The sequence below is a fragment of the Sparus aurata genome, chromosome 5 (assembly GCF_900880675.1).
Source record: "Sparus aurata chromosome 5, fSpaAur1.1, whole genome shotgun sequence".
NCBI lineage: Eukaryota > Metazoa > Chordata > Actinopteri > Spariformes > Sparidae > Sparus > Sparus aurata.
Window position 1 is genome coordinate 2084324 of NC_044191.1, and position 17128 is coordinate 2101451.

General features: G+C 40.3%; 1 protein-coding gene across 1 annotated transcript; it reads left to right on the top strand.

Moving 5' to 3' along the window:
- Positions 1–90: 90 nt before the first annotated feature.
- On the top strand, positions 91–10022 carry LOC115581625 (lymphotoxin-alpha-like). Its single transcript, XM_030416881.1, has 4 exons — positions 91–2317; positions 3529–3559; positions 3698–3757; positions 6785–10022. The coding sequence occupies exons 1-4, from the start codon at positions 2057–2059 to the stop codon at positions 7198–7200; spliced, it is 768 nt and encodes a 255-aa protein (XP_030272741.1). The 5' UTR covers positions 91–2056; the 3' UTR covers positions 7201–10022.
- The last annotated feature ends 7106 nt before the right edge of the window (positions 10023–17128 follow it).

A 17128-nucleotide genomic window follows, 5' to 3' on the forward strand; every position in this document is an offset into this window, starting at 1 on the left:
CCATATTGGTTTATTACAGATCTATATCTGTATCGGTGTATATGTTGCCTGATATGTGCCGATACAAAAACTTTTTCTACAAAATAAAATGCAGAAAAATATTTCTTTGAGTCATTTAGAAATATTAAATTCCCAGAGAAGTCTACTGTTTGAATACAGTGATGTCATTTTGGAGAGTTTACTGTTAAACTACAGTCTACCCTCCCTCCATGACATGACTTTGTCAAATGGTTCATAACCACATATACTTCTGAATGTTGTTGGCTGGTATATCAATATCATCATTCCCCCCCCCAGATTAAGGCATCAGTTCCAGTATTGTTTGGGCTCTAACTTAAATCACTGCCACAACTTTAAGATTCCAGATGCGTGTTTGGAATAACAATAAGTCTTGTATTTTTTCCACCAAGCAGATGAACTTGAGAACAAACTTCTGCTGACAAACTGTGTACATACATCATTCTGAACAGTGAGGCAACAGTGAGGAAAACACCTCTTTGAATGAATAACCTATTCTTTAATCTGTCTCACTTACATGACTCTGCACATTCCTAAACATTGCTAACCCAAACTTGTCCTCAGTCTGCCTCATCCAGTGACGCAAACACACACATCTGGATACTGATGTTGAACTGCTGACCTGAGGGATCTGGTACACTTCTCCTATTAATATTATAGCACTTTGTGTTTCCACAGCAACCTGAATTATATGACCACTTACACAACTAATGCGTTAATAAATCTATTTTAATATAATAAATGGTTATATATTTTAAGGTAGGTTTTTGGGGGTCTTGCAAAGATGCCCTGTGTATTTACATGAAACAAAGCAGTTGTAGAAGTCCATACTTGTGAGATTTATGTGCTATAAAGGAATGAAGAAATGGTGATCTAACTACATGAAGTGTGTGTGTCTTGTCACGCTTGCTCTCTGATGATGTAAGCTGGGTTTTTGAGGGTTTGTTTGTCATACAGTGTGTTGTGATTTAACATTTTTCTGACTGGTGTTTCCCCAGTTGTTGCTATGTTTTTTGCTTTTCATTATGTTTTTTTGCATAATGGTATTTGATGATTACATGATGACGAGCCTGTGTAGCTTACATTGTGGTTTGGGTCATGCTACAATGAATCTGAATGGCAGCAGGGTTTTTTATTGACTTCCTTTAATAGAAGCCCGGACAGGCAAGTGGGAATTATTTTTCCTTGTAATCCATTTTCTTTGTGTGATTAATTAATTATTGTTGCTCCTATGTTTATGAATTGTGATCTGGCGGGAATAAACGTTTTGACAGGATATTATTTTGAAGTTTCTCAACCTGTTTTCCATCTGTGAAATCATGTAAAAAAAATAAAAAAATATCAGTAGGATTTGAAACAAAAAGAAATGTTTTCACATGAAAAAGCAAACATTCTACCACTTTTTATCCTCACGATGTTCCATTCACAAAATCTACAAGAAATCCCGTGAAACAAACAAAACATGCCCTTTTCACAGATTGAAATAAATGAAAATAGAGATTTTCCTTTTTGTTTTCACCAGATCACAAGTCATAAATAGGAGAATAGTTCACACATTGAAAATCGATCCGAGAAAGAAAAGATTCTCACTTGTCACTCAGGGCTTCAGCAGTACCACCAGTATCGAGTGTGTTCGTCCTGTCTGTCTGTCTGTCTGTCTGTCATCGGTCATCTATCCATCACTGAGCAGCAGAACATCTCAGTCTGCATGCTGATTCTGTTGTCCCTAACAGAGGGGTGTACTTAAGGTTACGTTGTGATCATAATGGGACAGTAAAAACTGCTCGCAGACGTACTTTGCTGCTGCGTGTTGCGGGTGAGCACAGATTCTTCTAAAGTATGTGAGTGGGAAGTCGGGCGCTTTTGACGACCGTAGGGCTGCTGTGTGTAACTGAAGAAGAGACGTGTGGAGTTAATGGGAAACTAATCTCATGAAGAGGAAGTTCGTGCCCGAGTCTAGACACTGAGTGAAACTCGCTTAAATCGAGACTACCAACCAATGCGCTGGTTTTCAACGTGGGCGACAGCACGCTGATAAATGGAGATGTCGGATGGGAGCCGCCGACTTATCCTCGCATGGGAAACCAGCGGCATGGAGGAAGACGGCTGCTGCTGCGGTGGGGAGGCGCGCCTACACCCGCAACAAACTTTGAACCACCTTCTTCGCCAGAAAGAGACAAGGCTCCAGCGGATGGCCCAGTGTTTAGCCGTGGGGCTCCTTCTACTCATTTCAGTAGCTCTGGGCTTACTGGTCACGGCTTTGCACGGAGGACGAGGTCATCAGTCACCGGATAACCAGGTAGGCTAACCTTACATACATAGATAGTCCGTACCGCTTGAGCTAACCTCAGTAGCAGCGTCCTGTAACGTCAGTGAAATGAGCTGGAGGTACTCCAGTTTATTAAACGTCCGGCAGCTTGACTGCGGACACGTCTTTCCAACTGCGGCTCTCATGGACAAATGTCACCGTCTGATATTTTCCAGCTCTCTGTGCTTCCAGACCAGGTCACACTTTATTTCCTGCTGCAGCGTTTTTTAACGTTAGCTTAAAGTTAGCTTAAAGTTGGCGTCAGGGTTCAATTCGCTGCACGCCCGTAAAACAAAGCTGGTGTTCCCGCTACGCAAGCCAGGCGCGTCGTGAACAGGTCGCGGTCATGCTGCTCAGACCCCCGGTGCTACAGTGGCAGTGTGTCCGGTAACAGCCCGAGCTGCTGCCGGTGCTTCTACCGCCGCTGTCGGTGTCACCTCAGCCTGTAACTGAGCCTCACAGAACGGCCGCTGTGTGGAGTTTTCCTCGGTTCGCCTCTCAAACACCGAGCCGAGCCACACACAAGCGACTGAGCAACAGGTTTAACAACGAGCCAGCTCTAAAACACGGCTTATCGGGACTTAATGAAAGATTCCCTTAAAGGTCAAAGACATTCCCAAATCTGTTATTTTCTGATAAGACTACGCTGCCTGGAGCAGTTGGATAACTCACACTGGGCTGTTTCTTGGTTACTCATTAGTATGAGATGTTGTTTCTGATTTCCAGTCTGCTGGCTAAAGAAAACGAAAGTCTTTTCGGCAGTCTTATCTCAATTTTTCTCACTAAGAGTTCTTCCTCACAATAACAACACATGAACTATGTATTTTGGCCTGGAACCACTTCATGTCCAGGCTTGTGTGTTTTGTGGAACAGGCCTGGTACTGTGCCTGTGTGATATCATGGTACCCTAACTGTATTTTTAAATCCCTACTAAATATTGTTCCACTTCTGTTATGCCTAACAATATAGTAGCAATATTTATATAATAAACTGTATGATTAACAACTGCATGAACTCGAGTTGATTTATATTCTCTGATATCCCACGTGAAACAATTATTTATGTGGTAAGAATTATGCCACTACAATGGACTTACTACTTTATTTATTGTAGTATTCTTTTTTCATCTGTGATATACATGTTTTAATGCCATTACTGTTGGTTATAAAAAAAGATGGCTAATATTGTTTTGTGTCTTCCAGACAATTCTACCGTCAGCCAACCACTCATCAGGTAAATAGGCCAATAATCTTCTTCAATAATCTAGTGAGATAAGTTGTGTTGGTTTGTGGCGAGGAGAGATACAATGGGCTTGTCATAGCAATTATTCATTAATGTGTAAAACAACACTTCATAAATGTTGCTTTCTAGAAGCCAGCGTCGATCAGCAGCAGCATGATGACTTCAAGCATCCAAGTGCCATGCTAACAGGTAAACACATGGGGAACGTAGGATGAGGGTTTCACTGTACTTTGCCTGTAACTGATGTTTGTTTCCGATGGGGGTGCACAGCCTGAAGTAGACATTCTAATTTGAACCCAAGCCTTTTTAGAATCAGGCAAAGATCAAATGTCTAGTAACCATATGCAACCAGATTCAGCATTTGCAGAGACTGTAATAGAGTTGGTTCTATATAACAATCTATGGGAACCAATAGATTATGATATAAAGATTTTGAACTTTAAAATAACACTAGAGACTAAAATAGAGTTTTACATAGACTGTGATACAGACAGCTTGAATTACTTTGGCTGTGGTTTCGAGTAAGACTCAATACATCTTGACATGGAAAATTAAGCACAACAAACATAACAGTTGTGAATCACCTCACAGCGAAGCAGGGATTTCAGTAATACGCCTCATGACTCACAGTCGGTCACACAAGAGACGGCAACATCTTTTTTTGCTTTGTTCCAAAAGCACATCTGACAAATGGATCACTATTATAATTTTGATAGTGATCAGCTGATGGTCACAATAATCATAAAAGCAGACATGGGGATAAAAGTTGCTCCTACATTTATGAGGGTTCAAAAGCGATGACTTTGTTTTCCTAGCTGCAACACTGTGAAGGTTACGGTGGCCCTGAAGTGCAAAACGGCAAATCGGAAAACACAACGGCAAGTCAGACAACGCAAGTCAGAAAACCCGAACGCAAGTCAGAAACCACGAACGCAAGTCAGAAACCACGAACGCAAGTCAGAAACCACGAACGCAAGTCAGAAACCACGAACGCAAGTCAGAAACCACGAACGCAAGTCAGAAACCACGAACGCAAGTCAGAAACCACGAACGCAAGTCAGAAACCACGAACGCAAGTCAGAAACCACGAACGCAAGTCAAAAACCACGAACGCAAGTCAGAAACCACGAACGCAGGTCAGAAACCACGAACGCAAGTCAGAAACCACGAACGCAAGTCAGAAACCACGAACACAAGTCAGAAAATCATAAAAGCAGACATGGGGATAAAAGTTGCTCCTACATTTATGAGGGTTCAAAAGCGATGACTTTGTTTTCCTAGCTGCAACACTGTGAAGGTTACGGTGGCCCTGAAGTGCAAAATGGCAAATCGGAAAACACAACGGCAAGTCAGACAACGTAAGTCAGAAAACACAAACGCAAGTGAGAAACCACGAACGCAATTCAGAAACCACGAACGCAAGTCAGAAACCACGAACGCAAGTCAGAAAACATGAACACAAATCAAAAATGCAAATGTTAATGTTGTGTTTTCTGATTTTCTGATTTGCGTTCCTGTTTTTTGATTTGTGTTTGTGTTTTTTGATTTGTGTTCGTGTTTTTTGATTTGTGTTTGTGTTTTCTGATTTGCGTTCATGTTTTCTGATTTGCGTTCATTTTTTTTGATTTGCGTTCATGTGTTTTGATTTGCATTCGTGTTTTCTGATTTGCGTTCGTGTTTTTTGACTTGCGTTCCTGTTTTCTGATTTGCGTTTGTGTTGTCTGACTTGCGTTTGTGTTTTTTGATTTGCGTTTGTGTTTTCTGACTTGTCGTTGTGTTTTCTGATTTGCCGTTGTGTTTTGCACTTCAGGGCCACCGTAGAAGGTCCCTGCAGTCTGCTGCAGTATTTGGTGGAGGCATTCTGTTTAGTTTTTCCTCACTTGTTTCCTGTCTTTCTTTTAGTACCACTTGTTTGGTCAGGTTGAGTGAAAGAGTGGCGGAATTTGCAGAAGAAAGGGAGTAGTTTAAAAGGCAATATGTAAGATATGGTCAGAGTTCTAGGAAAAATATTCTCTAAATTAACTAACATGATCAGCAAAGTGTGAACAATCTAGAGTATCTAGTGAAGTTAGCATGCTAACCAGCTAGCCCCGGCCCGTGCTCGCCCCATTAACTCAACATAAACACACTTCAGTTAGACTCGACATAAAACTCACTCGCCGACTTCTGATGTCAGACCATGTCAGGCGCTCACTGCTTCAAGCCTCTCCTGTCTTCTTGTCCCTCATAAGTCATAATCCTGGTCAGAGCTGCTGTAAATCACCTCTGTACTTTATCCCCTGTCTTCAAAATAACCTCAGTTGGTCTCAGAGGATGTGTTGAGTCCCAGTCTGGTGTCCAGGTTTATTCACTAGGAGGCAGGTGAGATCAGTCGAGCTGAGCGTTGTTGACCACGGTGACTCTTCTGGTATCCGAGGTTGCCCTGTGGGCCAGGCATGGGACAATGTGTACATTTCATGATGGCTTGATCAAGTTTTGTATGTGAGGATATTCACGATTATCCTGATAATGAATATTCACCACGAAAAATACAAATTGTAGTTTTCTTTTTAACTCTTAAATCATCCCAACCCTAGTGCAGGCAGATTCCTGTCTGCTATTTGGACCAATTAATTCAACAGCTAACAGAGCTACTTGCTAACAGCTAGTCGCTAAAGCCAAAGATGGCTTACGACCCAAAGGTCTGCCTCTATAAGTCATTTGATTTATTGAGTCGTATTCCCAACTTGTCCAATACAGATGATTTGGGAATGTAGGTCTTTAAGGCCATAGGATATGATTCACATTAATGATTCAAAGTCAGACAGGAAAGGAGGTGGTTTGGGAAAGGAGGGTGAGCAATTGTGAATCGTACCCAGAATAATATTTGGGTTCCTGACGATGACTACTGAAGTCCAAGGTCTAGACAATTGGGTAAGATCGACTCGCAGACATCTAGACAAGTGTCTGCAAGACTCCATAGGAAACAAAGACTAAATGATCAGGTTTCACAGACTAGTTAATCCTCTCTGATTGATAATGTGCTTATCAACAAAACAGACACTGTTGAGTTAGTTTGAAAGAAAATCAAAAAGTAGTGTAGTAAAGTAGTTGCCCACCTGTGCTTTAGTATGTGTCAGGCTTCACTTGATTATGTGACATATTTCTTGTTATCTAGAAATGACAGAGGTAGAAACATTCATAATTTAATTTCTGCCTCTCTGCTCTCATTCATAGTTCCTAGAGGCGACAACATTGATGGGAGATATCTTGAATGGGAGAGTAAGGCTGGACATGCCTTCTGTAATGGAGGTTTCAACTACTCCAGTGGGGACCTAGTGGTGCCAAGAAACGGCTTCTACAGAGTCTTCCTGCAGATTGCCTATGAGAGTAAGGCAAGCCTTACATGTGAGAGGAGGACACTCATCAACACAGTGTTCGTTTTCCGGGATGCTTACCGTGTCAATAGGCCTCTCCTGTCATCAGTCGACACAGTGGATTGTGGCACGGAGCCGTGGATTAAATCCCTCTATACATCTGGCGTGTTTTACCTGGAGGTTAACTGCAGACTACGTGTGACGTCATCTTTCCGTGACCTTATTGTTAAGGAAGAACACCAGGTGTTCTTTGGTGCTGAACTTTTGCCTCAGTAATCTGGTCAGACACTTACAATCACCTAGATATAATTCTAACATTTGCAACTTCAACTCCATGGAAACTTAAAGAAAACTCATTATTAACAGTACAGAGAAATACTGCTGCCTAATAACAATTTAACTAAGATACACTATTTTAAAGAGTATGTATATTTTTCTTGCAACGTCCCTAAAATATGTAACAGAATTAAGCAACGAATAACCTATAACTTATAGGTTTGGAATGAAAGTAATAATTTTGTTGTGACCTTTAGTGCAGAAACAAGTTCATTTATTATTTGTCAGAAGACACACTAACAGTAGTAGTTTATAAAGAGTGTTTCCAGCTTCTCATAGGGGAGGATTCTATCTGTTTTTATATCATTGTCATTTGTATATCTTTATTATTTGGACTCAGCCTTTTATGGCTCAAAGATTTAATGTCAATCATGTGTTTTTTGTTATGTGTTTTAAGTGTCTTGTTTTGCACAGATATTTCACTCTAAAATGTTGGACAGACTTGATCAGACAATGCCACCATTAATAGCCTACCATAATTTGGTTTTAATACTTGTGCACTGCAGCTAGACAATTATGTTATTATAGGATGGACTCCAGGAAACCAAGTTTGTCGTCACAGCACATAGCTCCTGCCATGTGTTTAAGTTGGTATGTCCCCTCTGCCAGAACAGTCTTCACCTCTTCTGAATTTTGGGGAGTCTGTTTATTTTTATAATCTTTTGAAAGCATGTCTCTTCCTGGAAATAGTGACCACTGCCCTTATTTGGCCAACCTCCAAGACTTTTTTCATTGTTTTAACCAGGTCACATTCTTTGATAGCTGTTACTGACGATGGTAAAACCCTGTGAAGGACAAAATGACAGGATTGGTTTGAGAAATACCAGAGATGGTGACATAGGAAGGCTGAATCACTCTGTGTTATTATTTACACTTGTTTAAATGTGTTGCCTTAGCCACCTCAGCGGTTCAGATAAGGAAGCTTTGAAGAGTTGTAAACATCACATAGTTACCGGAAAACTTTCACAGTAAAATCCGGCCCACGCCCAGACAGTCTAGCTGCTGATAACATTATTTTGGTATGTGAAACATTCAGTTCATATTGATCCAACACATTCCTAACATGGCCTAACCGCTGCCATGTTAGGAGTGTGTAGACGACCAAGCCAGGAAAGGGCAGTTTTGTTCTCACAATTTGTTGATATTATATTGCACCTATTGTGAAATGTTAAACAGAGGGAGTACATATGCACCTACAGCACAGCATGATCAACTCTGCCTGTGATAGTTGATAGATCAGAGTCAGACTGGCTGCAGACCTGACACCAGGTGCTTGAGACCTTTTACAATGTTGTGCTGCTGTTCTGCTGATGGATTACAAAGGGTTTCTTATTCCAGTGCTGTATTTCTGTGTGGATAAATCTGACTTTTCTCTCCAGGGGCTCACTGTAAGCTAATAAAAATATGGGAAAGGTTTTTTTTTTTTTTTTTTTTAAATAGTTGAACATGAAAGGTTCTGTTGTACAAGTTTTTGGCCTGTTCAGTAAGGTTAAAAATGTGGGTCTTTTTTAACGTAATTATTTAATAAATTGCTGTGTATGTAGTCTGAGCTGGTGCTACGACTTTTTTCCTACTTTAAATGAACTGATATTATTTCCGAATTTTTATATTTTGTCTGTGTGCATCTTAAAATAAAATGTATTTAAAAAATCTCTAGTGACAAAACACAGTTTTACTGAGGAGGATTAGGGTGACTGTAATGAGAAAATTGTAATTTTGATTTTAAAGGCAGAATTCTGACAGTAAACGTGAGACTGAGGCACCAGAGGATGCCATTCAGTCACTGATGGTCTGTTTTTCTTTAACAGACTTGTTGTATTCAAGAATGTTCACGTGTGACCAGAAAGCCAGTGTGCACCAGTTGATGATGCAATTTCCTTTCTGGCAAAATAAAAAAATAAGAATGATGGGAGGAAAAAAATATTGTGTGGGCTCAATTTTGACCTAATTCTTGAGACAGTCTTTTGTTTTTTTTTACACTGACTCAGTTAGGGGGGTTTGGGCAGCCCTCTGGCACTGTCTCACAATATTTTGAATATTTTTCTTGTGCTGACAAATGTTCACAGTGAAGATTTGTAGCTCTCTGAACAATAACTACTGTTGTAATTTATAATGAGTAGCTTGGCCGCACACATAATACTGCCATTGTATGGTTTCCTGTGCGCAATTCACAGCCCTGAATAGATTATTGGCAACCAATCTTAGACTTAGTCATCAGCATGAATCATGTACTGGGATTTTTTTCTGACTTTACTCCACCTATTCTGGCTGCTGAATGAACTTGGAATGGAATGTTCCTCCGGACATTCATGCTTAGCCTTGCCTAGAGGCATGTTGAGTGATTAACAAGTGTCTCTCTTTATGTTTTCATCGCATTGGGTTGCTAAGATGGGTAGTTGAAGCCTTCAAGTCTTTTAAATAATTAATATTCATGTAAATTAGTTATGTGTTTATATCTGAAAATTGCATATTTATTGGATCATGTTGAACAATGTAAAATGTATTAACAGGTTATTATTATCACAACCAAAGACGTGTTAGATACGATGGAGATGAATCCTGTGTCTTGGATCTTCCACTGTGGTAGGTGAACTCCCTGAGATTCTGACTAATGTTGACTGGACCATGTGTGTCCGTTGATGGTGATCCCAAATGCATGTTTAAAACAATCTAAACTTCTATGGAGTTGCTGTATTCTGATCAATGTACATGCAACTTTGGAACTTTGTTTCAGTCATTATTAAAACAGTTCATGAAAAATGTTCAATGCCTCTTGGATTACCTCAAACCTGAAACAAGGCTTCTTGCATTTTCACATTTCAGATGTTTCAGACAAAAGATTTTCATCTGATTTTAGGTGGTGCAGAATGTGAGGCTCTTGGAACTCAATTTGCCAGTCTGTAGTCTGTTCGAGGGATCATCCGTCTTTGCTACTAAGAATATCCAAACTTAAAGATGCAGACACCAGGTTATCCCCCACACAAAGTCTGTTTTTCTGTTGTCGTTTTTTTTTAAATAGATGCGACCTTGTGTCAGTCATGTTGCTCAGTAGATTTGGAAATTTTAGCCCATCATGAATTTTTTCAGAGCAGGTTTGAAAACTCAGAGCCACCTCAGTGTGATAAAACAGACTGATCACAGGACAACTATTGACCCTGATCTCAGTCGAGACTTGCACATATTATTTTGATGGTGCAATTTGGATTGATGATGTGGTGTGTGAGTGTGTGTCTACCTCTTACATACTGTCAGCTACTGTTCAGGATCAACTCGTTTGGTTAGCAGCAGTATATGAAAACATGGCCATGGACATCCTGAAATACACCTAGAAGGGATCGAGGTAATTCTGCAAATCCTTTATCAGCAAGTGAAACTCTCCTTGCTCTTTTTTTTAGGATTGGATGGACCCAAAAGTTACTTCTTCTTTTTTTGAAGAAGAGAGGTCCACAAAATCATCTTCACCACCTAATGACTCAATTTTGTCTCACATTGTAAATTTTGCAACAAATAGAATAACACATCATCACTTAGTGTGCAATGACAGTTTAAAATAAAAAAGTAAAGCAAAATAAATGGACTTGGTGTTAAAAGGCCTACCACAAACCTGATGCCTCCAAGTTGTGGCATAGGTTTTCAATTTTAAAATCGTCATACTTTAAATAACCCTGATGTCATCTGTAAGGGCCTGATGATTTGCAGACTTTGGAAAGCTGAACCAGAGCTGCCACATATTATGCAAGTGTTTGTCTAGACTGAATAGCTGATCTTCGTGTGTAACATTTGTGAAGGGAGCTTTTCTAATTGTAAATGATGGAACTTCAAGTACAAAAACAGAAAACAAACCATGAATCCAAAGAGAACACAGGGAGCTCAATAGGACTGGAGAAAAGACAAGATGTCAACAGATTGAGGATGACAACTGAACAGACAGAAGCCAAGGTCCCCATACATGACAGACAGACAGAGTTTGTGTCATTGCATGGGGGTGGGAGGAGGGCAAAAAAGAAAAATGAGAGGATTGTGAAGCCTACAGTGAAGCCAATAGAACATTTCCTGCGTCTCCCTAATTGCCCTTTCCCTCTGCAGCTGTACTATGTGTGCTTGCTGCATTGCGTTTGTTACGGATAATGGTTACGGCCACTTGTGAGTGGGATTTTATTGTTCATTCTTTAAAAGCACTGGGAAACTGTGGTCAACCCACGCTTCCCCTGCATCAGTCATTACGCATGACAGCTCAATTACTGTAAAGCCTTTAAATGGTCTGGCCTCCAGATATGACTAATCTTTCACCAATCTTTGGTAATATTGAGAACCATATCACATCTATCTATCTATCTATCTATCTCATTTGTATTGCCTTTATGTAATTTTGCATTTTTTTCATTTCCTTAACTCCTTAACTTGCATTTATCTGTGTATTTGTCTGTACTAGTGCAGTGCCCGTAAGAAAAATGTATTCGTATAGAAAAGTGGGAGGTTAAAGGAGAACTTCGGTCGATTTAAACATGCAGCTTCATTGCTCAAGCTGCCCTTGACTTGCAAGTACCGAAGACGCGAACACATTTGGTCCAACCATTACAGAGCTCCGTGAACGGAGATTTAGCTTCACAGCTAACAGCATGGGGTCAGAACTTTACACTGTGTTTTAAGCATCTTAACATGCTCCACATCTCACACCAAACGTTATGCAACATTAGCAGACACCTTAGCACACAGCACTGGCGCGTATATGACTCAAAATGAATAAAAAAGTACTTAAAACAGTGTGTTTGTGCAAGCAGCCACTTACCTGTTTGTTGACATCGGCGTCTTTCGGTAGCTAGACCAAACTAGTCAATCCATCAAGCGTGCACTTACTCCCTCACTGGCGGAGACGGAAACGTATTCCAGCATTTTCGTGTTTCTGTTCATAATGTACATGTCCATGTTACAGCCTGTCATGAGCCATGAGCCTTACAATAGCCTGTTAAGCCTGTTGAGCGCACGCTCGACGGATTGACTAGTTTGGTCTAGCTACCGGAACACACGGATGTCAACAAACAGGTAAGTAGCTGCTTGCACAATCAGTTGAACTGATAGAAAATGATAATACAAGGTAAACAATAGGGATCCTTGACAGGTCAATAAATTAAACTGATTGAGTGTTCCTCAATTTTATTTTATTTTAATTTGACATTAAACATCTAATATACATACATCCAAAATTAAAGTTAAAGTTGTAGAGAAAATAAAATAGGCTTTTACTTATAAAAGAAAATCACAATGAGCCAGCATCCATATTAATATGCAAACAATAAAAACTAAAAAACTAACAAGAATAATACTGTTGAGGTAGTAAGGAACCTTTCAAATGTAACACAAGCCCTTCAGGACCAACACAATTAACCAGCATACAATAAACAATGAAAACAAACCAACAATAAAAACAATACTTTAAAGGAACCATACAGAACTATATAACACAATCACACCACTTTGTGATGATTATCAGTATCATCTGAGTCTTGTGTTTTAAGCAGATCTACCCTAAGCCCCTCCTAAACATTTCTGCTTCCTTGCCAGCATATGAGAGCTGCTTGCCAATCTCTGGTGCTGAAGACAGCAGTGCTGCTTCCTGTTCTGCGGCTCCAAAATACTTCAGAATTGCTCCTGCAAAGACGAAACTCCTCAGGTTACCAAGCAAAACAGATCCTAAGCAAATATTCATACTATGTAATTGAGTTATGTAACACTAATGGAGAAATTCATAATCTTTTTATTTCAAACCGTGCAATATAGTGCACAGTGTCCCTTTAAAGCATGCACCCATTTTCAAAGTTTTCACTTTTAAGCAGTTTCAAAGAGTTATCAAACAAAGATAAATGACTGATGAGCTTTATGTGATATTGAAGGAATATCTTAGTTTATATTTCACAGAGTATTACAAAGTGAACTACTTGCTTAACTGATGATTTGGTCTTAACTTATATTCTGTGGGCAGAACTAACGGTCCTATATAGTATAGTTCACTTTAAATTGGCTTTAATTTGTGTTATTATCATTCTTTTGAATAAAACAAAGTACTACATCACAAGTCATACAGATTGGAATACAATTAGAGGTGCTCCGTCACACACAGAAGTGTACTTTATTAATATAATTAAACATCAAGTACCAAACAAAAACATGTCTCCCACATATACAGAAATTTGTTATTAGATACATCAGATAGCACTTTTTAATTAAAAAATAATGGGAACTAGAGTTAAATGTTGTGATTGAGGATGGAGAGTGGGAAACGATTTGCACTGGATGTCATAAGGGTATTACTAGTAATATGTGGAAGGAGTTTGACTGGAAGATGAAGACAAGATTCTTTAAGACACCTTCGGTGGTTTCCAAATTTGTAAATGAGCCAGCTGCATTATACTGCTGGAGAGAATGCGGGATGGTTGGCGACCACTCGCACATATTTTGGGACTGCCCAAAGCTGTTTCCTTTTTGGAAGGGGATAAAGAGCGAGACTGATACAATTCTGGGGATTGATTTACTGTTTAGCCCTAGTCAGTTTCTTTTCGATTTAACTCCTGACAATACATACAATAGAGACCAAAAGCACCTGTTACACATACTTTTGATGACTGCTAGAAAAATGGTGACAATAAAATGGAGGAATCCATTACAATTACGGTCTGATGTCTTTAAGAGGAGGTGGCTACCTATTGCAAGATACCTCTCTAACTGAAGGGAACCCACACTGTTTTAACTGTCCATTATTCTTTTATTTATTTATTTAATTATACTGTACTCATTGTTATTGTTCAGCTTGCTGGGCCCCATTGTATCTTTAGCACTATGTTTGTCTTTGTCTTTGTTTTTTGTTTTTTATTGCACTGTTTTAGGTACTCTGTGCTGCTGTCAAGGAATGTTTTGTACTGTGTTTTTTCTTGTTAAATAAAAATAAAGTTCCAAAAAAAAAACAACACAAAGTACTACATCAAAAACATAACTAAACTGTAGGAATGTAGGCAAATGTGTTCAAATTATATTGTCACAATAAATATCTATCTATAATACAAGGAATCTCTGTTTGTGTGTGTGTGTGTGTGTGTGTGTGTGTGTGTTCCTCAAATATCTCTGCGGATCAGGATCAGACTGACCTGAGACTTTCAACATGGCTGCTGCGTGGTTCAGTGGTGTGCAATAAGCATTTGCTTGGACTGCAATGATTGCGTGAATAAATTATTTCATAAATGCTTTACAAATTCTGCAAGCATTGTCCACTGGAGCCACCACAGTCACGTGCGCACCAGAGCCAATCACTGCAGTGCTCAAGCCCACGACATACCTTTAAAAAACAAGCGGATTTATACCTGCAGCGGCGCGAGCTGGACCGGGATTTTGCCGGCGGTTCCGTTCCGTTCTGTGCATCTAAACTGACTGTTGTGGATTAATGAGATTAAACAAGTCCAAGTCTGTTCGGGTCTGAGGAGATCTGGAGACGCGCGGACAACAAAGTGTGATCGGAATCTGTGGATGTTTGTGTGTAGCTAGCGCTAGCCGCACTAGCCGCTAGCTAGCGCTAGCTACACGGCCCACCGCCCGAGTCGACGGAGCGGACGCACTGGCACGTCCAAAACCGGATTTAGGGTAAATAATGTCCAACACGCCTTTTCGCGAACATTGCCATTACGTTTGCTTTGTGTCTGGTGCAGGAAGAAACAGTAAAAATGTGCTTTTGTCACAAGCGGATTTATACCTGCAGCGGCGCGAGCTGGACCGGGATTTTGCCGGCGGTTCGGTCCCATTCTGTTCTGTTCTGTTCATCTAAACTGACTGTTGTGGATTATAATGAGATTAAACAAGTCCAGACTGAGTCTGTTCGGGTCTGAGGAGATCCGGAGACGCGCGGACAACAAAGTGTGATCGGAATCTGTGGATGTTTGTGTGTAGCTAGCACTAGCCGCACTAGCCGCTAGCTAGCGCTAGCTACACGGCCCACCGCCCGAGTCGACGGAGCGGACGCACTGGCACGTCCAAAACTGGATTTAGGGTAAATAATGTCCAACACGCCTTTTCGCGAACATTGCCATTACGTTTGCTTTGTGTCTGGTGCAGGAAGAAACAGTAAAAATGTGCTTTTGTCACAAGCGGATTTATACCTGCAGCGGCGCGAGCTGGACCGGGTTTTTGCCGGCGGTTCGGTCCCATTCTGTTCTGTTCTGTTCATCTAAACTGACTGTTGTGGATTATAATGAGATTAAACAAGTCCAGACTGAGTCTGTTCGGGTCTGAGGAGATCCGGAGACGCGCGGTCAACAAAGTGGGATCGGAATCTGTGGATGTTTGTGTGTAGCTAGCTGCTAGCCGCTAGCCGACCCACACGGCCTAACGTTACCTACCGAGTTGACGGAGCGGGCGCACCGGCACTTCCAAAACCGGACTTAGGGTAAATAATGTCCAACATGCTTTTTCGCGAACATTGCCGTTACGTTTGCTTTATGTCTGGTGCAGGAAGAAACAGTAAAAATGAGCTTTTGTCACGAAAGTGTCCAAGCAGCAAGTTTGGTTGATGAGGAACAGGAAGATGTGGGAGGGACATCGGCGGATGATTGACAGCAGCAGTGATGTGTTGGAGACAGCGACAGAGATAGTGAGTTTTGAGAGTTGAGAGATTTGTGGCATATAGCGTGTTTGAAGTGTATAGTTAGTGTGTTATGTGGTATTTGGTGTAGTGTGTTTAGTGAGTAGTGGAGTCGTGTTGTGAGGCAAACCAAGGAGGAGACGGCTGAATGTGGAACAGGCAGGAATGAGCTGAGGAGCCTGAGGCATTGCCTGTATTTAAATGTAAATAGTTACACATAGCTTTGTAAATTTCAAAAACTTATGCACCAATTTAGCAAACAACAATTTATATTTGCATTATAACTAATGCAATTGGTTCATTAAACATATTTGTGGTTTTCACAGTAAAAAAACTAACTTTTTCTACTCTAATTTTATGTTATTTTGTGATTTTAGGTCCATAGTGTTAATATAGTACCTTAAAATGAAAAAATAACTGTACAGTCACACATGTGAGGTTGTGCTAAAAATAATTACACCAAGTAAGGCAAGGTAAATAGTTTTTAAGGTGACATATAATGGTATAATCAAAAACAACCAATTATATCCCTGACGTCCCACCTTCAAACACAGCCTCATTTGGCCAGCCATGAAAAAGCTACTTAACCTCCCACTTTTCTATAGAAATACATGCTTCCTACGGGCAATGCACTAGTTCTAATAAATGTGGAAAAGAAAGACGCAACTAGCTCAGTAGAGTTAACAATAATCCACTCAGAGCAATAATCTACTGCCACAATAGTCCATAATAATCCACAGTAGGCCTCATATGCATTAGGGTTGTTTAGCACACTTCACATTAGAGACCTACAAACTGAGGAAACACTAAAATTGATAAATTAATCATAAAAACAATCCTAAAGTAATGTTATGTGACAAATATTGAAGAGCAGAGGAGGTCTATGACGGAGCAGCAGCTCCACTGGATGAGGATACAGCAGACATGTGAGGACCCTCCCTCACAAATATAATGCCAACGAACTGGACCTGCTGTGATTTACCAAAACGGAGAAACAGGTGTCACTTCAGTCAATCAGTGTTATGGCATTCACATGTGAGATGCATTTTATTTTAGCCCTCTCCTAAAGCAAACACTTAAGCTAGCTAAAAAAATCGGCATTTTAGCTAGCCCCTCCAACCCACATAATGAAAAAAAAACCCTTACCTTTATCCAGCGAGCGTTTTTCTTCATCTAGTTTCTTCTTTTTCCTGCGCCAGATGAATATGCTAGTTTGGACGCCATGCCGTGAATGACCTGAACTTA

What these genes read in the sequence shown, in the direction of transcription:
- LOC115581625 (XM_030416881.1), top strand. Translation starts at nt 2,057, where the DNA reads ATGGAGATGTCGGATGGGAGCCGCCGACTTATCCTCGCATGGGAAACC. An exon ending in GTCAGCCAACCACTCATCAG is followed by an intron (nt 3,560 to 3,697) that starts GTAAATAGGCCA and finishes GTTGCTTTCTAG; the next exon opens with AAGCCAGCGTCGATCAGCAG. An exon ending in TCCAAGTGCCATGCTAACAG is followed by an intron (nt 3,758 to 6,784) that starts GTAAACACATGG and finishes TCTCATTCATAG; the next exon opens with TTCCTAGAGGCGACAACATT.